Below are 23395 nucleotides of genomic sequence, written 5' to 3' on the forward strand. Positions count from 1 at the left end.
TTGTTCTTTGTCTTTTTCCTCTTCTTATCTCTTTGGCTTTTTTTGTCCTGCAGCCCCTGCTCTGGACCATTGATGTAACAGCAACGTGAGATCTAATCACAGGTGTTATTTTCTGTTTTCTTCCCTTGCCTAGCCTGGGCAAAGCACAGCTATCATATTCTACCCCATACTCTGCTTGGAAGTTTGTTATGGGAGGGAAGAGCTTGTGAGCGAGCACTTTTGAATATCAAATGTACTGTGACTTGTGAGTCAGCACCTTTGGTTGTGTGCTGTTGGGAGTTGAGAACTTACTGAACTGTACTGTACAAAATCAACTGTTCATCTCCACTCTTGTTGAAGTCTGTTGTAAGAAATTTAAGGGTGTGTTAGTCAATACCTTTTGAGTCTAAATATTGGGCTGGTGGCCAAAGTTATGGTGACTGTACAATAAAACGTAAGAGTTCCCTGATATGTGTTTGATGCCTTGTTGTTCAGCCTGATGTGAACCTCTTGCTCACTGGCATTCCCTGGTGGGTGGGGCTGAAGGGTTTCTTGGTTTTATTTTTTTAAGCAAAGAAAATACAAAGTTGACATAGAAAGAAACGTTCTGGAAAACCTCTAATGATGGTGTGATATGATATGCTACCCTGTTGTCATTCCTACAGTCTCTCTCTAACAGAAAATGTGGACGCCAGAAAGCAACCATAAGGCACAAAAAATGAAAAGAGGTAAAACAAAACATTCCTGTTTAACTTGCATCGTCTTTAAGAGGGCAGTATGAAATGGCAGTAATGTAACACTGACAAAAGAACACAGTTCTTCTCCTATCACGTGCATTGCTTGAGGAATTTGTTTAAGAAGGAAATACTGGAATCAGGTAGGATTGAAAAGGAGCAGCCATTTGTATGAATGCTGTTCTCAGATTACAGCTAATTTATGGGTTATGATAGAGTTGGTCAAGAATTCTGAGATAAAATCTCCCAGGCTTTGGAGGGCCAGTCACTCCCAGTCACTCACTAACAGGTAAATCTTTAAAATGTAAAAAAAAAACAAAAACAAAAAAAAATGCAACAAAACAAAAAAGTTTTACAGTAAATCATAAAATTCCAAATTTCCTGCACAAAATTTCCTTAGACATTCTCTGCAGCTAACTGGTAATACTCAAGAGTACTGGATTGATGGACAAACCCCTACACTGATTAGCTACGGAATTTCTTGTTCTCTGCTAACTTTACAGTACAGTATCCCACAGCTGAGGTCTTTTTATTTACAAATTAGTGGACTAAACTAGAAATAGTTCTATCTTGCTCAGTGGAATTACACTTGTCAAAATGTGGTGTGCAATGAGAATCCTGTTTATTATGTCCTTCCACCACCTGCAAGACTCACAGACTCACATACTTTCTCAGAGGTCTGAATGATGCTGTCCCACTGGAACCAGCTGTATGAATTGTTAATGTACCCATAATGGATGTGACTTTTGAGACATGCACATCAGATTGCCTCGGTAACAAATCCCACCTCCTCAGGGAGGAGTGCCCAGTAGATCTCACACAGATTTCTCGAAGAGGACAAAAAATTAGTTCAGACAGGTTTTCCTACTGTGAAATGTGTGTTTTCATTTCTTTATACAAAGAGATAACTCTCCTACAGCAAACAGTACTGAGACTGCACTTAAATAGTAATTCACCTTGCTACAGGTCAAACTTTAATAGTGAAAACTAAAGTACAATGGCAGTTACTCCTAGACATAAATGCATTTTGGAAAGCTAGGCCATTTAATATCAAGGTTACTGAATGACAGATGAGTATTTCCAAAAAAGCCAAGGCAATGAAAGTGAAATTTGGGATCTGTAACTCAAATTCTGTATGGTACTGAATGTCTAACAGTAAAACTGAGAGCTCAGAGGGAAGTGTAATTGCACTGCTCTGTCCATTCCTGCAGGTATTCAGCTAAATACCAAGAGGTATTTGATGGCATACAGGATCTCACCAGCTATCACCTCTAGTGAATGAGGCAATGCTATGGAAGTAAAAAATTAGCACAAACTGAAGTACTGTGGGAAAAACTTTTGCTGCTTGGGAGAGCAGAAAGGGCAGAAGAAATGTGTTAGTTTTAGTGGGATTGGAGTGCCAGATGTAGACCTAACCTCCCTACAGAGGTGATGGCACTGAATTGGCCCTGGGCCACCCTCTATGCCTCAGGGCACAAGGAGCTAAGCAAGTAGCACCATCCCCTGCACTTTTTCTAGGGGAGCTACTGTTGCTCTGCTCTGTTTTCCTCAGTTTCCGAGGTGCACCCTGTCTATTGGGAATGAAGTATGTCCTTGAACTCCCCAGGATGATGCTATCTCCCTATTTCTTTATCTTCTGCATCCCACCAGAGAATACAGTGGTTTTGCAATTTTGAAGTCCTGTCCTCAGGACAGCAGACTGGGAACAGCAAAAGCAAAGAACTTTTTTGTTCTTTTTGTTGCAAGGTGTTGACTAAACATAATTTGGTAAAGTGTTGAACACAGTGTGGACTACTGAAGAGCAAGAAAATGACTATGCATTGGGAACACAACAACAACTCACAGACTGACATGCCCCTGTAAGTTTTGCTTTCAGCAGAAATACCATCTAAAGTTTTAACCCAAGTTTATGAGATATCCATGAAGAGTATGGTATTAATTTAATGTATGTTTTCCTAGGAGAACTCCATCTATCTAACTTCCTCAGGAAATGTTTACTTCCTTTGCACACAGATCTAGTCACTCTTTACCATATGACTCCAACAAGAATAAAAAAATCTCCATCAATTTGAAGATAAAGCTGTTTCAGTAAAATATGAACAATGTCCTTTGAATCTTTACTGCAGAGACATTTTCAGGTAAAGATTTGTCTGCAGCAAAATTACAGATAGATTTTTTTTGTGTGTCTCAGCCTGAGTACAAATGTTCTGAGCTTCACAAATTAAATTTCATTTCCAGACCTAGGAGAAAGGAAAAACTTGTATGTTCCCCCTATCAGGATATTTTCTGTGTATCTAAAAAGGCCTGAAAACACCACAGTAAAATGCAGCTCCTTTTCTTTCCTGCTTTCCTTTCCAGTGATCAACTGAAACACATGAACATGTGTAAACTTAGGGGGGAAAACCCACAACCATTTATATGCTTAAAATAAAGCAGTTATGAAAGAGTTTATATGCTCATTTATATGTGCTAGTCTTTTTTTCCCCAAATCTATTGCATCTTACCTCTGCGGACATAATTAAATTTTCAATTTTTAAAGTCTTGTTGTTTTCTAAATTGTAATGAACATTTCTAGCACCACTGACACAGTCCCTACAGATGGGTTTTTTCTAGTAGGCGCAGAGAGAGCCAGTTGCAGTTTAACTTTATAGCAACAGTATGTAAAATAAATCCTTTAGATTTTGATCATAACCTCTGGATTATGTTTCAATGACCCTGTAATTCCAGTGGGGTAGGAAGCTTGGTTTACATATGTATAAAACATTTTAGCATAAAACTAATCAGATTTTCAACATGAAATAAAACCCCTTAGCATTTACAGAATCTGCTTCTTCCATGTCCTAAGAGAGGAAACCATGTAAGTACCATGAGTCCGATCAATACAGCAGCAATGCAGCACCTCCCCTTCTCTCTCCACATCCAGCTGGCAGTGATGCACCCATTTTATAATCAATGAATTAATCACATTACACACCCAAAATGCTCCAGACCCTTTAGTAGAAGGGTTTTTGTTATCCATCATGTGTCAATCAGCGACTCTAATGAAGTTCAATAAACAAACTGAAAAATTCTCACTTATTCTCATATCTGGTGCAAATAATATTTTTTTAAAGAAATTGTCCAGAGCACTAGCACATGAATGTATGTGCAAAGAGAGAGCGAGTGCATTTAATTTGAAGCCTGTAACCTACTTTAGAAAAATATGCTATTACAACAGAAAGTCATTTTCATGGAAAAGAATGGATTAGAGCTTGCAGGCTGGGAATCGAAAACCAACAGTTTTTGTGTGCGATCCAGGCTTGTTGATCTTCAGCTTTGCAGCAGTATTTATCTAGCTTACAAATATTTTTGTGCCAACAATTATTTCTCTGTAAACACAAATGTCAGCTTCCTTTTGGCACTGAATTAATTAAAAAGGTGTGATGAGGCAACTAGAATTAAACTACTGGGTGATCTGGTGAACAGAATACTGGTGAACAAAAACCCGTATCTTGAGCAGTTAAATCTTTTAACAGAACTTTGTCCTGTTGACAGGTATTCTCTTCAGGGTTTGTCTTCCCCAGTGACACAGTCACAACACAAGTAACACTATGACAGGAATGTAAAACTGGTGTAACAATGCAGTGGTGGGGTAGAGCCCATGACGATTGAGGCACAAATGATGCATCATGTGATGCCACAGTCCAGCTCCTCTGTATCCTGCTGATGTTTTCATCTTTCCTAGGCATGGCTTTGAAGTAACTGCTTTTGATGGCTGCTGAAAAGCTGCACTTCTTCTCCATGTCCTCTGCCACTCGTGCCTTTGTCTCTTAGTTTGGCCATGGGACCCTGAAGTTGGCCCCAACATATTGAACTGGTGTGTCATCTACACTTCACTTGTGCTCTAAATGAGAGACAGGTAGACTTCCTCAGCTTCCACTCTTGCTTCATACCTCCAATGGAAGGAGTTCTTCTAAAGTATAGCTATACTGTCTTGGAAAAATAAGGTGCAATTATGAGTTTGTTCACACTGCTTAGAAGAGATGTGTTGTAGAAAGATGGTGGGTTTAGCTGCACAGAGCTGGTCAAGAGGAACCCATGCACAGCCTGTCTCATAGAGCTGTTGGTCCTCCCTGCACAGGCATGGCTGTACACACAGGCAGAAGACCAAGATTTCCCTCCTGCTCTGAAGTTTTCCCCCCTTCTGTAATGTCAGCCCACCCAAATGTCCCTCATCTCCAAACAGCTGCACTGACCGACTCTGCCTGCCTCTCCTCACCTTGGCAAAGGGGAAGAGACAGACAATCTGTCACTGACAGCTTGCGTACGTGACAAAGCAGACGGGTAGAGCTAGAGTGGAACTATTGTTTACTTTGCTCTGTGTGCAATGGGACCAGTATAGCCAGGTTTCCTATACATACACTTTCCGGTTTCCCTTCCCTGCAGCAATTGTCCCGGCTCCTAAACAGTATCCCTTATGACATTATAAAAAAAAAAAAAAAACCAAAACCAAAACAAATCCTTTTCTGTTGTAGCTCTTTTCCTCCCCTTTTCTCTGCTCTGTCTTTTCCTCTTCCTTGCTCCACACATCCTCTGAAAGGGACAAGGGGAAGCTTTTGTTTCTACTGCTGCTAAATGCACGTGCGCTGGATGTTCTGTCTGGGCTGCAAGCTCACACTGCTGCTCTTCTCTACATGGAGTGGTATTCTGAATCCTTCATCTCTAATGGGTTACTAATTCTCACAGAAATAGTAGTTATATAACAATGTAGAGAATCTTTTTCTATCTGTTAAACGTGCTTGAAACTTGGCAGAAATTACTGTGAGTGACATCTGAAGGATGGTCAAACTGTCACAGTCGAATACACATTTATGATCTGGATAAAAAGAATTAATATAATAGAGTTGCATCAATTTTTTCATGAATACCTCTCATAACCAGAAGTATATGCGATTGATATTTACAGAAAATTATTACTGTTCAAAAGTTTCACTGTGGGGGGGTATACACATGTTTTTCAGTTGTTATAAATACTTTAGAGAAAGCAGCTTTTAAATTCATATAAAAATAGAGCCTGAATGGCAAATATCCTTTTGATGCAATATTTAAGGGTACACTTTTGAAAAGTTTAGTTTTTGTAGACAAAAGAGTAACTAAAAATGTAACGTTATGTCAGAAAATAATATGTGCTGACTGAAATAGTTTCTCTCTTGCCCTTCCTGTGACTGAGCAAATCAGGAGAGAACAAGGAAACAGCTGGTCAAACACAGATGAATCAAGAGTGCAAAAGCACACAAACAGAGATTAAAGATTTGCTCCAGAACACCAGGACTGAAATTTCCTTCTTTCAAATAAGACACAATTAGGAAAGGAAGAAGGTCTCCTGCCTGGAACACCTGTAGAACCTACCCCCATCAAAGGCACAGTAAAGTATCAGACTCACCGTCTTCACTGGTGTGGGGCTCTGTACTGGCATCCTGGTCCACCTCCTCCAAGGTACCATGTTCACTGTATGGGCTGTCACTGGAGGCAAGCAGAAGGATGAGCAGAGAGAAGAACCACATACATCAAAAATACACCACCTCCACGAGATTATTTAAAAATGTTCGGAAAATGTCACTGAGTTATGTGCAACATAATTATCCTAGTGTGCTATGAATATATAATTAATAAAAAAGCTAATATACATTTCCTTGAAACAAAATTCAGATATTAAGAAGCCCTCAGAATATTTGATTCTTTTACAAATAAAAAGTCTGTGCATTTGCTGTCAAGGGAGTGTCCTGGTTTTGGCAAGGGATTGAGTTAATTTTCTTTCAAGTAGCTGATACGGTGAGGTGTTTTATATTTAGGATGACAATAATGTTGATAACACACTGATGTTTTAGTTGCTCCTGAGCAGAATTTACACTGAACACCCCACAACACCTGCAAGTAGACTGGAGATCACAAAAAGCTGGAAGGAGACAGCCAGGACATCTGACCCCAAACAACCAAATGGATACTCCAGACCACGTGGTGTCACGCTCAGTATACAAACTTGGGACAAAGCTGGTCAGGGGCTGCTGCTCGCCACTGGCTGGGCACCCATCAGTGATGATGAGCAACTGCATTTCTATCACTTGTTTTGTATATTCTAATTATTGCTATTTGCCCTTTCTTTTCTGTCCTATTAAACTGTCTTCATTTCAACACACGAATTTTACTTTTTTTTCCCAATTCTCTCCCTCATCCCACTGTGGGGAGAGTGAGTGAGTGGCTGTGTGGTATTTAGCTACCTGCCCAGTTAAAGCACAACAGAGAAAAGGAGCAGGCATCATAAGCTGAAATTTCATAAGGTGGTTCACAGCCAAAGAAGCAATTTCCTACCTGCCAGTGTGTTCTGTACATCCGGAATTCTATCTCTGGCTGAACACAAAGCAGCTTCCTCCACAAAATGTTGTAGGAAACACCATGATAAATGCCTTTGCTTCACTTTTTTATACTTAACACTTTACTGTGTGGACCTAAATGCTCTTCTCATTTATCTTCATACTTCTAACCAGCCTAATGATTTTGTTTAGGACATAGAAGGATAATATTCTGACTTACCAATAGTCATCTCCAGCCATGCATTTTTCATATACTGGTCCATCAAGTTCTTTAACATCTGGAAAAATAGCCTCATGATGGATGATGATAGTTTTGATTATCTCATTCACGTGTGCCTGACAAGACACCTGGTCTTGTATGTCTGGAACAGGCATCAGGGTTGGCCCAAAACAAATGGCCAAGTTGTATGGATCCATCATGTTTTCATCACTGTACTGTGAAAGGCTGTTATAACAGAAAAATCAAGGAAGATTGACTTTTCCACTGTGACTAACCTTATTTTGAAAAGTGTAGAAAACATTTTCTAATGACAACTTAAGAGATTTCTTGTTATCATTGACAATCACATAAAGTAATGGAACAAAACTCCAAGATTTGTTCAATAGGTTATGTAGACTATAAAGTGAGTTTATACCACATATATATTTATGTATATGTATGTGTTCCCACACTACCACATTGAGTGTATGCTGACTTAATGGGCTAATATCAACCGCTGCTGCTTTTATCTCACCAGTGCTCCAAGCGAACTGATGCAGAGTGGGTATACATTTCTCATTGGACCTTGGTGCATCTCTTTCAACACCTGACTACACAACTTAGTCACACTGAATTGTCTTCTGAAGGCAACTAAGTTCCTGGATCTTGCAAAGGCTCTTGTGACTTTTGGGGTTTTTTTTTACCATACAGCTTAAAATTCCTAAGCACCTTGCCTTCTGCCCACAAACTCCCACAACAGCTTCATTATGGAAATGTCCAAACAAAAGGCTTTCATTGTTTTTATTAATGTACTTTTGCAAGCTCTCCTTCTTCCAGAAAAAGCAACGTTGCTAGTTTTCAATTTTGAATGAGAAGATGCTATCTATTCCCTTGTTTAAAAGCACTGGCATTTTTACTGGAAAAGCTGGCTTTTGAATGGCTCAGCAGAACCTGAAGTGTGGGGATGCCCTATACTGTGTTGTTCTGCACCCTGAAGCAGCATAGGAATTCTGATGTCTGGTTGTGTTCAAATATAACACCATATTCCATCTAGAAAGAGAGTATTTTCCACATATAAACAATAGAGATGCATGAGGCAAACCTTCTAAATGACTACTCTCATAACTAGCTTTTAAAATTAATCATGTTCACCCCTTTCTTATGCCATGATTTACTATCCTGTCCTGTGTGTCAATTGGAGACATCTTGTTCTTCTGATTTATCAGGTGGTTCAGATTTTATACATACAAAACAGTAAAAAAAGATTGCAACTATCATTGTGAAATATGAAGTTCTGCTGATGGCTGTTTAATATGCAGTGGTCCTCAGGGCTCAATAGCAAGGCTGGCACTGTTTAGCATCTCCATGAACAACCTAGACAAGGGGATGGAGTGCACACTCAGCCAACTTACAGATGATGCCACACTGGGAAGGGAGCAGTAAATGTGCCAAAGGGCAGACACAGAGCTATCATACAGAAGGACCTTGACAAGGTGGAGGAATGGAGAAATGGGGATTCAATCAAGTTCAACAAAGATGAATGCAAAGTTCTGCCCATGGGATGGAAGTCATTCTACAACATTTGTGGCTACATTAGGAAGAGAAAAGCCAGCAGGTTAAGGGAATTAATTATTCCTTTTCCAACTGGTGCTTGTGAAGTTCTGTGGCTAGTTTTGCGAGACTGAAAAACTGGTACAAGCCCAGGAAAGGACTACTATGGAGACGGCTGGGGAGGTGAAGCTATGAATTATAATCTAAAGCAGAGACAACTGGGTTTGTTCAGCCTTCAGACAAGAAAGTTACTGTAGAATTTAGCTGCAATCTCCTGCTATATATAAGATTATTAAAAAGAGCAAGACAGACACTGCTGCAGAGATGAGAGGTAATAGACACAGCAAGGGATATTCCAATGAACGCAGGAAAAAACTTCTTTACTGTAAGAGTGACCAAGTACTGAGAAGGACTGCCTGGACAGGCTGTGTTTGCAGCAACTCTTTGAGGTTCTTAACTGGCCAAAGCCTTGAGCAACTTGATCTAACTTTGGAGCTTTGAGTGGGAGGCTGAGGCTACACCAGGTCAGGTCTGCCATGAGACCTTGTGATTTCATGTGGCCAAGCAGGTATAACTCCATATGCAAAAAGCAGAATGGGATTTGCAGGAAGTCAAATAATGGGAATATTTTTCCTGTGGATGCACCAGGAGCATATGAAGGCAGTAAGGTATTTAATCTGCTTTCCAAACTGCATTCCTGTGGAGAGCACAGACGTAGCTAACATGACCACATAACAAGTACAACCCCATACAGCTCTGGCTGATCTGTACATCTCTGCAGAGGAGAAGCTGTGATGTAAGCTTTTAAGACATTCACATGGTGCCATTTTTGGGGATGGGTTCAGTTTCAAATGAATGGTTATTTCATAAAACTTTAGATCTCTGCCCCTCTCTTACATACGGCTTGAAAGTGGTTCAGAAATTGCTAGAATAAAGGAAACAGGAACAGCTGTGACTACAGGCATGAAGAAATAATCTGGCTGCAAAAGACCCTGTTTCTATAGGAACAGACAGGCTGGATGAAATGGGGAAGGTCACAAAGACAGAATGAATCAGCAAAGGGCAAATTTAAGAAAAAAGAGGAAAATGGCGATATGAAAACAGATAAAACAGGAAACAGATAAATTGACAGTAGAAAGAGAAAAGTCAGAATCAGGTCAAAGTACACATAAGCAAAATTTTCTGTGAAACCATTGGGGTCAGAAAAACCAGAGAGGGCCATGAAGGACTGGAGGGAGAAACAGCTGAATTGCCCAACTGTCTTTTATTTACTCTTACAGAAATAAGTTTTTTCTGGGATGATGAAGACATGAACACCACTTTCCCTCTCACACAACCTTCATTCCAGCCTATGCTTTGCAATGTGAGAACCAAACTACTCTACATCAAAGCATACAGAGGAGATGTTTTCTCTATACTCATACTCCTATTATCAGAAAACAGAAGCAGCAAGACAAAGTCTCACCCGGCAGTGCCTAGCATCAAACAGATAGCTTGCAGTGCCTGTGTTGCTTAAATATACTGGTTTTTTTTTTCCATCAGGAGAAATCAGCTTGGTATAAGGAAAAGAAACGTATTTTAAAATTGCATAAACTAGTTTTAATGTAGATACAGTTTGTATTTATTGTTTTTCTTATTGGCTTATTTTGTTGCCAGCTTTAATGCTGTTGCACTCCCCGTTACAGACACTTTAATCTGTCTTGTTCAATTTTGGACAAATGGAATTTTAATTTGAATAGAATCCAGTGTTTCCACTCTATTTTCACTGCCAATTAGAAGTTCATCTTTTGTCTTAAATGGAGCTTAAATGTGAATTCTAAATGTGAGTATGAGAAAACCTAAAGAACTTCAATAGCAGCAAAGGAAGGCAGATAAAGATGTAGTACCTGGGGTAAGTACTTACTGATTGAGGAAGGCGAAGAGGTATCTCATCACTATAAGGACCGACCTGGGCAAAGTAAGGAGGAGTTTGCGGATGTGAAGAGCCCTCTCATAGAGATTGTCTATTCCTGCAAACAGAAGGAAGTATTTTATGTTCCCTTGTATATGATTGTCTAAAAGAACATTCAGTCAATTTACTCAGTTTACTTTGATTCTTTATCATTGCATGCCTCTAGTCAGTATTGTCTAATTTTGGCCTATTAGAAAAATGAGATCTAGAAATTCTTCTCCCTCTCATTAAAACTACACATCTTAAAAATAACAATTTATAAAGAAGATACAAATCTGCCTAAGTCAAATGCTGGCCACTTGCTGAGCTTGACAGCTCACAAAACCACAAAACCAGTACATAAATAACCTGAAGGAACCAAGGAGAGATGTTGGCCATTCCTTTCAAATACAGATGAATTTTCTTTATTTGAATGTTCATATCAGATATGTAATCCAATCACTGAGCTTCTCTAGTAAGTTTTCTTAATCAAATGTCCAGCTGTAACTCTCTTAGTGGCAAAATAGGAGAAGGACCCTATTTTTTTGGTATGGAGCCAAGAAACCCAAATATTGCATTTTTGTCAAATGATTTACAGCAGTCTGCGGAAATTCTTCTGAAGTGGGAAAAATCATCTGATAAAAGCATCAGTTCCTAATGTCTTGTAACAAGGATGTACTATCTTCTGTGTTGGTCAGAACAACATAGCCACTATGTGGCTGTAAAGGGGCAATAACAGGATAAAAGCTTGAACTGTTTTTCAGAATAAGCAGTATCTCAGTTTTTAACTCAGTATTTTTTCTGAGTCCACAGTAAATGACACTGTTGGAAACAACCTCAAATTCCAATAATGCTTTTTATGTGACCCAAGAAAGTACGCTGCAATTAACTTCTAGGGGAAATCTTAGCAGACTAAAATGAGAAATCCTGCTCAGTGGCACTAAACATCAGAGTTTCTGCAGAAGGACAACAGTCTACCATTGCTTGCATGAAGGAACTCCATTTGGATCATGGTATCCACTGCAGCAGCAGAATAGCAAAACTCTGGCAGGAAGTAAAAATGTATTCCCCAGCAGAGCCCCTGAAGGCTGGACAGTGTCCCTGGTGAGCTGCTGCAGAGATGGCAGGAAAAAGGACTGCTGACAAGCTGTATAATTGATGACCTAATGAGTCACTCTGAACCCAAACACTAGCTGGAAATCAGTTCAAGCTGTCTCAAGTCGAACATGGGACCTGAAATTTATTTTTATGTTTCTTGTAAACAAGGACTGTGTGAGTAAAGAAGTATTTCTGGTTACTGGTTAAGAGCTGGTGTCCATGGCAGGGACATGCTAAGTCTGGGAGCTGTCTGTACAGTGAGGATCCACAGAGCAAGTACCATTCTCCTTTCCCATCCCAATGCATCTTCCAACACTCCTGCTTCAGCAGCACTGTGTGCTGCACATGGGAAGCTGGAGGGGAGTTTTGATGCAACACCAGGACTTGCCTTCTGCATTACCTTTCCTGGCTAATGCCTTGTGCTACAGTCCTGCCTCCTCCAGACAATTCTGGAGACTGGCCCTGGGCAAGGTTCAGTCATTGCTGAATTCAAATCAGACCTGAGAAATGCACCAGGCTAGGACCCAAAGTGGGTTCAGCAGCTCCTTCTAGCAGTGTGTTGCCTGTATCACTGCAATAGTTTTGCCTAAACTAGTGAGCTAAACCAGGATGGGGCAAACTGGCAGGCAACTACCACTCAGTAGCTATCACACTCTCCAGTGTGCTTGTGGTGCCTGTTGACTACAATTCTTCCAAGCAATTCCTGGGGCAAGTGTGACAGGATGCATGAGTCAGGAACCAGTCCCAGCAGGCAGCGCAGAGATGGCAGAGTAGGTACAGAGGTTCTGGCTGTGAAAAATCATGTGTTGAACTATCCCAGCTGTCCTACCAGGGGCATGATCAGCAGTAAGAATTGAAGTGATCTGAACTCCATGCTGAAGCAGTTACAAGCCATACATGCTTGAATGAGATGTGTGTGTTTCCAGTACTTTCCTGGTAACCCAGACCCAGTTTCCATGAAAGTCCCTTTATTGAAAATCCAAACAATTGTCAAGTGGTAAATTTATGTGCTTTCCACGTTATTTCAAGAGGCTTTTATCTCCCAGCACTGATTTGGTTTAAAGGAGTTAGGTGATGATGTAATGCATTTGCATGCTGCTTTTAAATGTGGAGCTGAATTTCATCGTTGCTTGAGTGTACGCAGTACATGAGTGTTTGGCTACTCAGGAAAAATGGAATGAATACAGAGCAATCTTTTTACATGCAGGCAGAAAGAATTGGCAGCTCTGCTGCTTCCCATGCAGAGGAAAACTAAAGTATTGCTTTGCCTCCACTGGCTCTGCTAAAGAGAGCCTCAGGGCAGAAGGGCCATCCAACCTATAAGCTGGTTGCTGCAAGGAAATACTGGCAAGCTCCATGCTGGAGAAAGCTGGACATGTCTCCCCTCTCACATTACTTTTGCTGGAGACATTTTCTCCATTAATCTGATTTTTTTTACCTGAGTGCCTCGTGAGGTATTACCCATTTCTCAGCTAAGAAAACAGAAGTGCTTGATATTACATGATTTGTTCTAGTAAGGCAATTTAACTGCCAAGCTGAAATAGAAACCAGGGGATTTGAAAACTGGTTCATTACTCTAATGACATGATGAGACTCATATTCCCAAAGACAAGCAAGAGGACAAGCCTCTGGCAAGGCCAAACACACTGAGAACTAATGTATTTTTTCTGACTGTGGAGAGAGACAGAGAAGAGGGATCTCTGTGAAGGACACAGGAATATCAACTACAAATCAAGACTAATGTCAAGTAAATATCACACAGAGAAATGGTTATTATTTTCTAGTTCCCAGTTCTCAGAGCAAAGCAAAACTTTTGGAGTTCTGGTCTGACACATCTGCCTGCCAGACCCATCTCTGCCATGGGGGTCAAACCCACAAGCAGGAGAGCCTCCTGCCAGCAAAATGAGAGCTGTTTGGTGTGGGAATAGTGTGCTTCTGTCAAAGCAGAGCACAGGAGATACTTGTAGGGTGAAACAAGAGCAGGGGAAGGAGCCAGCTTCTGGAGTTTCATGACTATAGCACTTCGTGGAAGAGCCAGGCACCTGAGCCCAGAACTGTTAATGTATTTTCATCAGACAAGAGTGGAACAAAGTACACTAATAATATAAGGAATTTGATTTTCTTTGTATCCATAACATTATCTAGGCATCTAAGTTTCTGAGGTGTTTTGGATCAAAAAAGCCTCCACCACTTAATACAAAAAATGAAAAACAGAGCTCAGAGGTCATTTAAATCTACAGTCTTAGCCTCTGACTTCACTTTAATCCCCTCTGAGAGAAGCCTGTTCAAGTTGTTCATAAAATCCTCCAAAAAGGCAGATCACAAGCTCCACAAGAAAATCTGTTGAGGTGCAATCCTGCATTGCTCTTGGAAAATATTTCATTTACTGATCTCACATGGACTTACTCTGCAAATGCTCCACGTCCTTGATCTGGACGAATAAATTTAGATGAGACTAAAGTCATTGCATATATTTATCAGCTAGCTGCCTCTCTGTCAGCCACACACTAAGGACTGGCTCTCAATCATATGAGATTGACATAAATCCTAGGCACTCAGGCCTTGAAAAGTGTGATCTTCAGTCTCCAAGAACACTGGAAACTCTTCTGGAGAGGCACTGTCACCTTCACTTACTGTAGAGACACACAGAAACAATGAATCTCTACTTTCCTCTTCCAGTAGAAAAAACAGTTTTAACCACCTTGTCACTCACATTGAGACTTTTGCAAAGGTAACTCTAAAGCGAAACAGATCAGAAGTGAACAATCTATCTCAGAAGAGTAAGGGAAATGTGAGAGGGGAGAAAACACAATTACTAACAGAAGCCCCCAAACACAAATAAAGAAAAACTAAATTAGAAATGAAAATAGGGGTATACATAGGGGTATATTCATCACAAACAACATCAGGAAAATGTAAATTAATATTTAATTAAACAATAACACTGAGGTAGTGGAGCAAGTAAAAGGCAATATACTCAAATATATCGATGCAATGATGCAGAATACAAGTCTTTTACAAGAGAGCAATTGCTGGTGGTTTCAAAGTATTTTGGGCATACTACTCTGTTTTTTTAATTTAAAGGAGCAAAGGAAGCACTGTACTTGGTTGTACACATAGCCTCTCCTGCACTGGAGGTGTGACATGGCTATCCAGCTGAAAAGCTTCAGCCTGGGAGGCAGAGCTTAGAAACTTCAGTTCTGGATCGCGAATGTTCAACCAGCCTCTCTTCAGAGACAGCCTCCAGGGGCCAATCTCAGTAGGAACAACAGGATTGCAAACATTTGGCAAAGGGAAGATATTATTGATCAAAACATATGGAAGGAGAAACCTGGTGTCAGCAACTAGTGAACTGTGTTACAACTAGCATCCAGCGCTGTGCAAGGTAAGCATATTTCACAAGCAATGGTAGCACAGAGGAGGAAGCAAACAATGGCAATGTAGATGTCTCTCTACTTGAGGACTACAGTTTTGAAGGATAAAATCCAATGTAATATCTCTTTGGGGGCGGTTACTTGCTATTTCCACTTGGTGTGGTGCCTACTAGTAACAGAGTGAATGCCTAATGCATATTTTACACACCCTGTGAATGTCAAATGGGACTGAGTTACACTTGCAGATGTAATTTTTATGGTCAATTTGCAGCTGACAAGTTATCTACATGAATATGTATTAGTGCTGAAGTTAACAATTTTGTGCCTCTTTTCATTTTGGTAGATGAGTCCAATCCAGCTCAAAGATATGTATATATTAACTCAGCAATGCCACTTACAGCTCTTTCAGATCTACTTAAGAAGGCATTACAGGAGAACAAACCCAGCAGTCTCCACTGTCACTTAGGGAATAAAACACTTCCTATATTGTTGAAATTTCTTCATGGAGAGTTGACAATTCATAGTCGATTTTTACTTTTTAAGTAATGGGCAATAGTCTGGAAAAGCAGAAAAATAATTTTCTTTCATAACATTTATGTCTTTAGGTAAACAGGCACTGCTAGTGGCAAGGGACTAAAATTATAAAGTCAGAGGGGAAAAGGATGTATGTTTTCATTCATCTTGCCATTTTTGTCTGTGAAATTTAAAGCAAGGGAGATGAAACCATGAAGAACTGTAATGCTCTGTGCAGACATTAAGCAATCTGAATAGCTGAGGTGTTGAACACCTCAGACAGCATGGCACAGCTGTCTATGTAAATGTGGACTTAACTCAGTCATGTGTGTAAGAGTTCACACCAGGAGAGAAACTGCAGTCCCCCAGCACTGAAGTGAGTAACAGCCAGCCTTACTGAGCTCAGCTTCTGCACTTTCTGCCTCCACATAGCTCTTATTACAAATACTTTTCTTGTCTTTGGCCCAGTCTATTTCTACAGAGGGGTAGAAAGAAGTGCACTGCGATTCTCCTTCTTCCCACCCCAACCTTGGACTTTCCTCTGGATTACAGAATGCTGCTGGGACCAAGAGTAGCCACTCCTTAAGATGAGAATAAACAATTACGGTCCATAATCAGATGGATTCTTTATGTTCTGTTCTACCTTTCATGCTTGCTCTCGCCCAGTGCGTATAACTTGGCCCAAATTTTATCTAAATTAGATCATAAGCCCAAACAAAATAACACTGTTCTCGTGAGTGTAATTAATACAAATTGCCATAAAAATCACTGTAATTTCACATTGTTTCCACTGAATTTACAACATGGAAAGCATTAATTCACAATGCTCTATTTCATTTGGAAATACATGCATAAATGTAAAGGAATTTCTTGGTGGCTGTATGGAGGAAAGGTTCATTTTGCAGCTGTAGCCTCAATTATGCCTGACATCCATAACTAAGTACTTCAGTTTCAAGGCTTTTTTCACTGGCAACACTACATTTCCATATAAAATGTGTGACATTCTGCCCTTTTATGGTTTTATGTGAACATTAACTTTACAGATTTGCTTTCTCTCTCTCCCCTTCTGTAACAATTTTTGCCAACAATTAAGAAACCACACTGACATTTATCTCGAAAAACTATTTGAAAAGAATGTTTATCCCTTGCCCCACTGTTTTTCAGATCATGAATGCAATATGAATTAAGAGTATTTAAAAATGCTTAATTTAAACATGTGAAAGTTTTCTAGACTTGATGTATCAATTATGATCTAAAGAAATTACAGTAAACTAAGTTCTCACAGAAAAAGGGAGTCTGGCCCTGCTCTCATTAGCAGGAAAACCAAGATACATAATATGTGAAACCACATAAGCAAGAAAAAAGCCTAATAGAACTATGACTGATTCAAAGTCTGAAATTAAGGAGAAATCTTGCCTAGATGGTTCTCCTTTTTTGCATGATACCAAGAGTTAAGGTTAAACTGTAGCAATAGAAATGGCGTTTTAGACCCACAATCTATGGACAGTATGTACCATGAAGGTGCTGCATAGTGCATTTTGAAAAGTAGGTTTATTTTGGTTTTTTTTTTCCCAGCAAAACATTCTTATTCCTTGGAAGTGGTGCACCATTTAACAAAGCACATAGAATAGTACAGAGCTCTAAAAAACTCCACCTCAGGCTTCTCAGATAACCAGAAGATGCATCCCCTTGTTCTCAGCATATGGTTCTGGGACTGGCTTTGAGTGTAAGACACAAGAGCTGTTTCTTTCCTCGTACTTCATTCAAACTCTCCTCACTGTGACAACACAAAGTAAACTCATCCCGGTGTGCTCAAAGAGAAAATCCTCTTTGTCCCACCTTGGTCCACACTTAACTCTCCTCCCTGTGCTGAAGGCATTGATATGCCATTTCAGCATGATAATCTCATGAAAACCAAACTAAACAACAAAATCATCTCCCCCATGCTTCTTCCAAAACCTGTAAGAAAACAGATCTCGGATCTTACAAGGCATTATCAGACTAAAATCCTATGCTTTCTTATACAACAGTAACAGCAGAAGTCAAAGCTAGCAGAACTACTCAGTCATTACATCACGTTTTGACAAAATGCCACAGAGATGACAATCCAGATTCATGAACACTCAGAGAACACTCAGTCTAAAAACTACTATCAGATGGCAACACTTCTTTCTCAATAAACATTTAAAATTATTGTTGTGAAAAGCAGTGACTTTGTTCCAGGCTATTGTTGTTACAGTTCTGCTGGATGATACAATCATTTAAATAAAAGACTGCCAACCCTTTTGCAAGAAAGCAATTAATTGCCTTCTAGGAAGATGCAATCGTTGGACATTCTCTATGGAAAACAAGATCTAGCACTAGGGATCTAGTATTCACAGCCATTTTACTTGAAGCTCTTAACAACCAAACAAATATTTTTTTCAGCATAACTGAACTGGAACCCTCTCAGACAGTGATGCTCTGAAAGGCTGGTGAATCTCTCCTGCCTGTGCAGGTCTGTGCATGTATTTGCTCAGTCCACTGAACTTCTACCCCTCTTTCCATACACCCCATTCCCTCTTCAGCACCTTCAACATTGAATGAATGAGAACTCTGAAATCATCCAGGTTCCTCTTCTTGGAACACATTTAAAAGGTTGTTTTGGGCAAGTATCGTTGCATCTCCTGAGCATCCACTTGCATAATCTCTGTAAACTGAGCTCTCATTCATGGTATTTTAAAAATTAGTTTATAATTGTATTTAAAGCTCTTCGACACAGCTGACTGCAGTAACATCCTCACACGTAAGAACCACCATTCATATTTTTCTTAATGCTTAGTCAAAATAATGAGGACATAAAGAGACCAAATGGGCAGAATCTGACAGCAGAAACTTTGAGAAAGAAATCTGGTACAAATGTTTAACAATGAAAGTGATTATTCATTTGAACAGCTTATCCAAGAATGTTATACATTTTCTACCAACCAAAGCCACTAAATCAACAAATTTTCCAGAAGATATGCTTTGATTCATCCAGAAGTTATGGAAATTGGTGTAGGATTATTAGGTAAAGTTCTATCATCCCTGTCATGCAGAAGATCTCTCAGTCAAAATAATCTTTTTTTAGATTTCAATTTCCATGACTTGCAGAGATTTTCTGGGCTGTGGCACCACAGTATTAAAGCTGAACTGAAGCAGAACCAGCATTAGGCTTCCTAAAAAGACATTGTCCCCCTCAGCATCAGGGATCACACCGCTAAGCTGTGGTTTTCAGGTCTTTAGGACTCCTCAGTGCCACCAAGTCTGTAAATAGAAACAGCTGCAGAAAATCCTGAAAAAAAATATGAAACACAAAACACCGCACACAGACGTGGTCATAGTGATCCACGTATTTGTAACCTCCAGGAGGAATTACTGCAATCCTCTCTGTGTGGGAAGCAAGCCACAGACATTGTGCCCTCCAAGTGGGGAGCCAAAAACCACATCTGATTGCCAGCCTGGGACACTGTGCACCCATCAGTTGGTGCCAAAATAACCATTTGGAGAGCCTGACCTAATTAATATCCCAAAAGACTGACTCTCATTATCTGTGAAACTGCCTCTTCCTCCATTCAGTTGAAGGAAGCAAGTTAAAAAGGAAGGGTAGAAAGGAAATTCTTCCTCAAAGCCAGCCCCTCTGACCACTGTGCCCACAGGGAACAGCAAGTTGGCTGGCTTGGCCTCGCCCCTCTACACCTGCAGGGGTCAGTGAACTGGAAGAGGTTTTGTGCATGTCAGAGCAATTCACTCATTCACAGACAACTTCCCAAACTACTACAACCGCTCTGTGACTGGCTATGAGCATCAGCAGCACACAGATCATGCACTGCTCCTCCAGGGCATCCCATTATAACTCATGTGCAGGAAGACAGACCAGGCTCTCCTGCAGACAACACTTAGCTGTTCCCCTCCATCCCTGCACCCAAGAGTTTTCTGGTTTGGATTGGTGGTTTTCAGCTGAGCACAATAAAGGTCCAGAATCACACAATGTTGAGCAGTTAAGTTACTTATTCACCAGTGCTGGCCACAAGCTGTGGGGCATGAAAACCTTGGAAGGAAATACAATCTGTTTGCATGTCCATGACTTCATTCGCTTCTGTCTGCCTCAGTACACAGAGGAAAATAATAATGTGTTTAAATTTAACTATCCCTTGTACACCAAAAGATATTCTTCCTGCCCTGTTAAACAAAGAATTGTACTGTACATTAATCCCAATGGAAAAAGGGAACAACCACAGCTGTGAGTATGACTAACAACTGAGCCAGACTGCTACACACTGCAAACAAATAATCTCAAGAAAATCTGTGAAGTTAGCTCTTTTTTCAGGCTATTACTGTGTATCTGAAAGTAAAATTCTATTGAGAAAAAACAGAAATTTCTACTTACTGATACAAGAAATAAGATCATTAAATCTTTCCTTAGGAAAGACAGGATTTTCCAGCCCTCGGAAATAGAGCTTCAGTACTCCAGCAACTGAGTTAATGTCATGGTTACTTTGGTCGTCTGCCAAAGGATTTTCACCTTAAAAAGTAAATAAAGTGAATGAAACACACATGCAGAAGCATTCTTGCATGGAACATTTTTGAGTGTCATTTTGGGTGGTTTTTGTTTTTAGTGTGTGGGAGTCGGCAATGCAAGCATTCAAGTAAGATAATAAACACTGATTTAGAAATCCCAGGCTATGATTAAACTAAAAAAAGGCAGCCTAAATAAAGCTTCCTTAAAATTACATAACCAAGTGATCTCTTAGGTTCTGAACTTCCAGCTAGGTATTTATGGACATGTTGTGATTTACAGTTAGCAAAATAGAAAAGCCAAACGCTCTTAATTGAATAGTTTTGCAGACTTTTCTTTGGAGCCTTACATAAATGGAGATAGATCACTCATTGAATTGAAAATTTGTCTTCATTCTAAAAAGTTAAAAACATCAGGAAAATAATTTTGTTGAAAACCTAGCTGAAACCTCAGCCATGACTGAACTATTTTATTTATATAATTTTAAAACCTTAATCTTTATTTTGGAACACTTTAGTATGGATCTTCAAGGATAACACGACCTAGAAGGAGGAGTTAAGAATAAGCAGATACAAAAGCTGCAGAATGGAGGGATGTGGCTTCACTTAGCAAGTAAAACAGCTGCTTTATGTATCTTGTCAAAGAAAAGATCAGATTTAACAAGATACATATAACTAATACTTAGGAGCAAAATACCGTGCACATTTTTTCTTGCTGTTAGTCACATGACTTCTTGCTACAAGAGTTGTGTCATTAGCAGATGATCTGCAGAAGTTTTTATTTTCTGTAGAAATTAAAACAATCCTGCTTTTAAGACTCAAGAAAATAAGAACGCAAGATTTTAAAAAATTGCAATAAGGATTGCTTTAACATAGTTGGAGGATGCCTGGATCCTGAAGAGCAATCCTAGGCTGGGTGTTGCAAGCCACTGATATTGAAAAAGCTGGTTTTACTTCCTGGTATTTTTCATTTAATTCCTCCTCTGGGGCTGAAGTTTCCTTTGGGAATGAAAAATGGAATGACCCTTTTTTTTACCCCCTATTTTCCTGGATCGCGATGCAACTTTGGCAGAGGGACCAGAAAGTTGAGCGCTTGTATTCCAGTAGATAAACAACAGGACTTCCAAATTTCATTAAGTAGTCTCTTGATTCAAATTAAACCCATTACCTTTCTTTTCGGAGGATCTTTAAAGTAAAATATACAAAAGCTATTATTTGCAGTTTACTATTAACAAAAAACTAAACGTTTACAGTTGATTGAAGAGTCATATGTCTTGTCTAAACAAAATGAGAAAAATCCTAAAGCTCCTAGGACACAATGGGGGAAAACATGCACATTTCATCATGGTACTTCACATGTAAGCATGTGATGGTGCAAAGTTTTAGGTGTAGTACACACAGTACAGACAATCTGGCTAAAAGGCCAAGAAAATAACTAGAATTGAAAAGATTTTTAAATGTCAGATATTAAGGTGCTCAAATAAATGAAAATCCAATTACCTCTCTCAAATGAATTTTTAATATCATTGACTTCCACCTGGGAACCAGACACTCTAAAAATTCCCTGATGCTGCAGACCTGGAGAAAAGATGGGAGAGAGTGGTGAGAAATTAATTTATTTTTAAAGATACTTTAAATTTGCATTTTAAAAACAAAGCTGTGGTGCTAAATGAGTAATGTAAAAGACATATGAAAAAGTCAGGGCAATAATGAAATGACATGGTTTTTTTCAGAGCTTACCATATAAATTTATAAATCTGATACAGCTTTCCACAATAAGAGGAATGACTTGCCCTGAATCCTGCAAAAGCAAGAGCAGAATGAGTGAGTTGCAGATCAGAAAGAGGAAACCTCCCTGCTATGGCCTCAATGTGAAAATGCACTTTCTTGGTCTATCTAGATGGACATACAGTGCTGGCAAAAAAAATCACCTAATTAAAAATACCACTTCTAACACAGTTCTCTTCCCATTTAGGGAGGGAGGAAAAGAACAGGCAAAGAAGAGGATTATGGTCATTAAAATAATTTAATCAGAAAATTCAGTTCTCTATCTCTGTCACCGTATCTGGCTAACACTGTATGTGACATCTAAGCTCATGCATGCATTTTAGATTTCTGAAGCAAAATGAGAAAAAGCCGTAAATTTGCCTTTAAAAAATTATTATTAAAAATAATAGTTGATGATGATGATCTCTCTGCATCCATTTAACTGACCTTTCTTTTCCTGGTGAAGACATGGACCTGATTAGACAGGACCCAATTCCTCAATGTGGGTTTTTTCTGCTGTTTGGAAGGTTTGGGTTTTTTTTGTAAAAAGAAGTTTATCATAAACAATTTACAAGCCTTTTCTGGATGTGCTGGACTATCAGAAACATTCTTGGAGCAGAGCCACCAAATTACATTGCATGGGATACCAATGTCTCCCTCCTGACTGAGAGCACTGCCGTGGGCTCTGCTGGTTTGTGTGCCCTACCAGGGGCAGATGATGGCCTGGCAGGTTGTTTCTGGCTGCTCTAAGTGGCTGGTAATCCCTGGGTGGTGAATTGCAGCTACTTTGAGCTGAGCATGTGGTTCAGCTGCTTTGTCCCTATGCACAAGATTACTGGGTAAGGGAGGTCACAGCTTGTGTCTCTCCACCTGCCCCTGGCAGAGCTCAGGAACCACAGCTCCTCATCTCAGCAGTGACACAGCAGTAAGTCTGAAGCTACATTTGCAGTTACACAAAAAAGTGTTTTAAAAAAGAATAAAAAGTATTTGTGATGGGAGAGGGAGAAGATGACTATACATTAATTTTCAGTGAGTTACTTGTCTTTTTCTTTTAAACTGCTTGTTTTCCAAAAGAACCATTGGAAACGATTTGCTTTTGCACTTTAAAAAATGGATATTTTAATCCAAGCACACTAGTGACTAAAAGTTATCAAATATAGATTAAAGACATAAATTATATGATTAAAAATTATTTGGAAAAGTTGGTGCTTATGCTGTAGAAATTACTGTTTCATAAATAATCTTAGAATTTCTTGTCTTGGAAGCTGTAATTTTGCTTTCCAAATGAATATCCAATATGTAAGTGCTCAGACAATTGACTAATCCATTTGGAAGTTTAGTATAAAATCAGTCTGAATCATAAA

General features: G+C 39.5%; 1 protein-coding gene across 3 annotated transcripts in view; it reads right to left on the minus strand.

Moving 5' to 3' along the window:
* The window catches only part of SRGAP1 (SLIT-ROBO Rho GTPase activating protein 1), a 140914-nt gene that overhangs the window by 7770 nt on the left and 109749 nt on the right, over positions 1 to 23395 (minus strand). For all 3 annotated transcript variants that reach the window (XM_033057404.1, XM_033057405.2, XM_033057406.1), the window contains 6 exons: positions 22005 to 22065; positions 21765 to 21842; positions 20137 to 20271; positions 10717 to 10822; positions 7284 to 7508; positions 6136 to 6215 (listed from right to left, as the gene is read on the minus strand). In XM_033057404.1, coding sequence (XP_032913295.1) covers positions 6136 to 6215; positions 7284 to 7508; positions 10717 to 10822; positions 20137 to 20271; positions 21765 to 21842; positions 22005 to 22065 — 685 coding nt within the window. The remainder of the gene's footprint in view (positions 1 to 6135; positions 6216 to 7283; positions 7509 to 10716; positions 10823 to 20136; positions 20272 to 21764; positions 21843 to 22004; positions 22066 to 23395) is intronic.

The sequence above is a fragment of the Catharus ustulatus genome, chromosome 4, assembly GCF_009819885.2.
Source record: "Catharus ustulatus isolate bCatUst1 chromosome 4, bCatUst1.pri.v2, whole genome shotgun sequence".
Taxonomy (NCBI): Eukaryota; Metazoa; Chordata; class Aves; order Passeriformes; family Turdidae; genus Catharus; species Catharus ustulatus.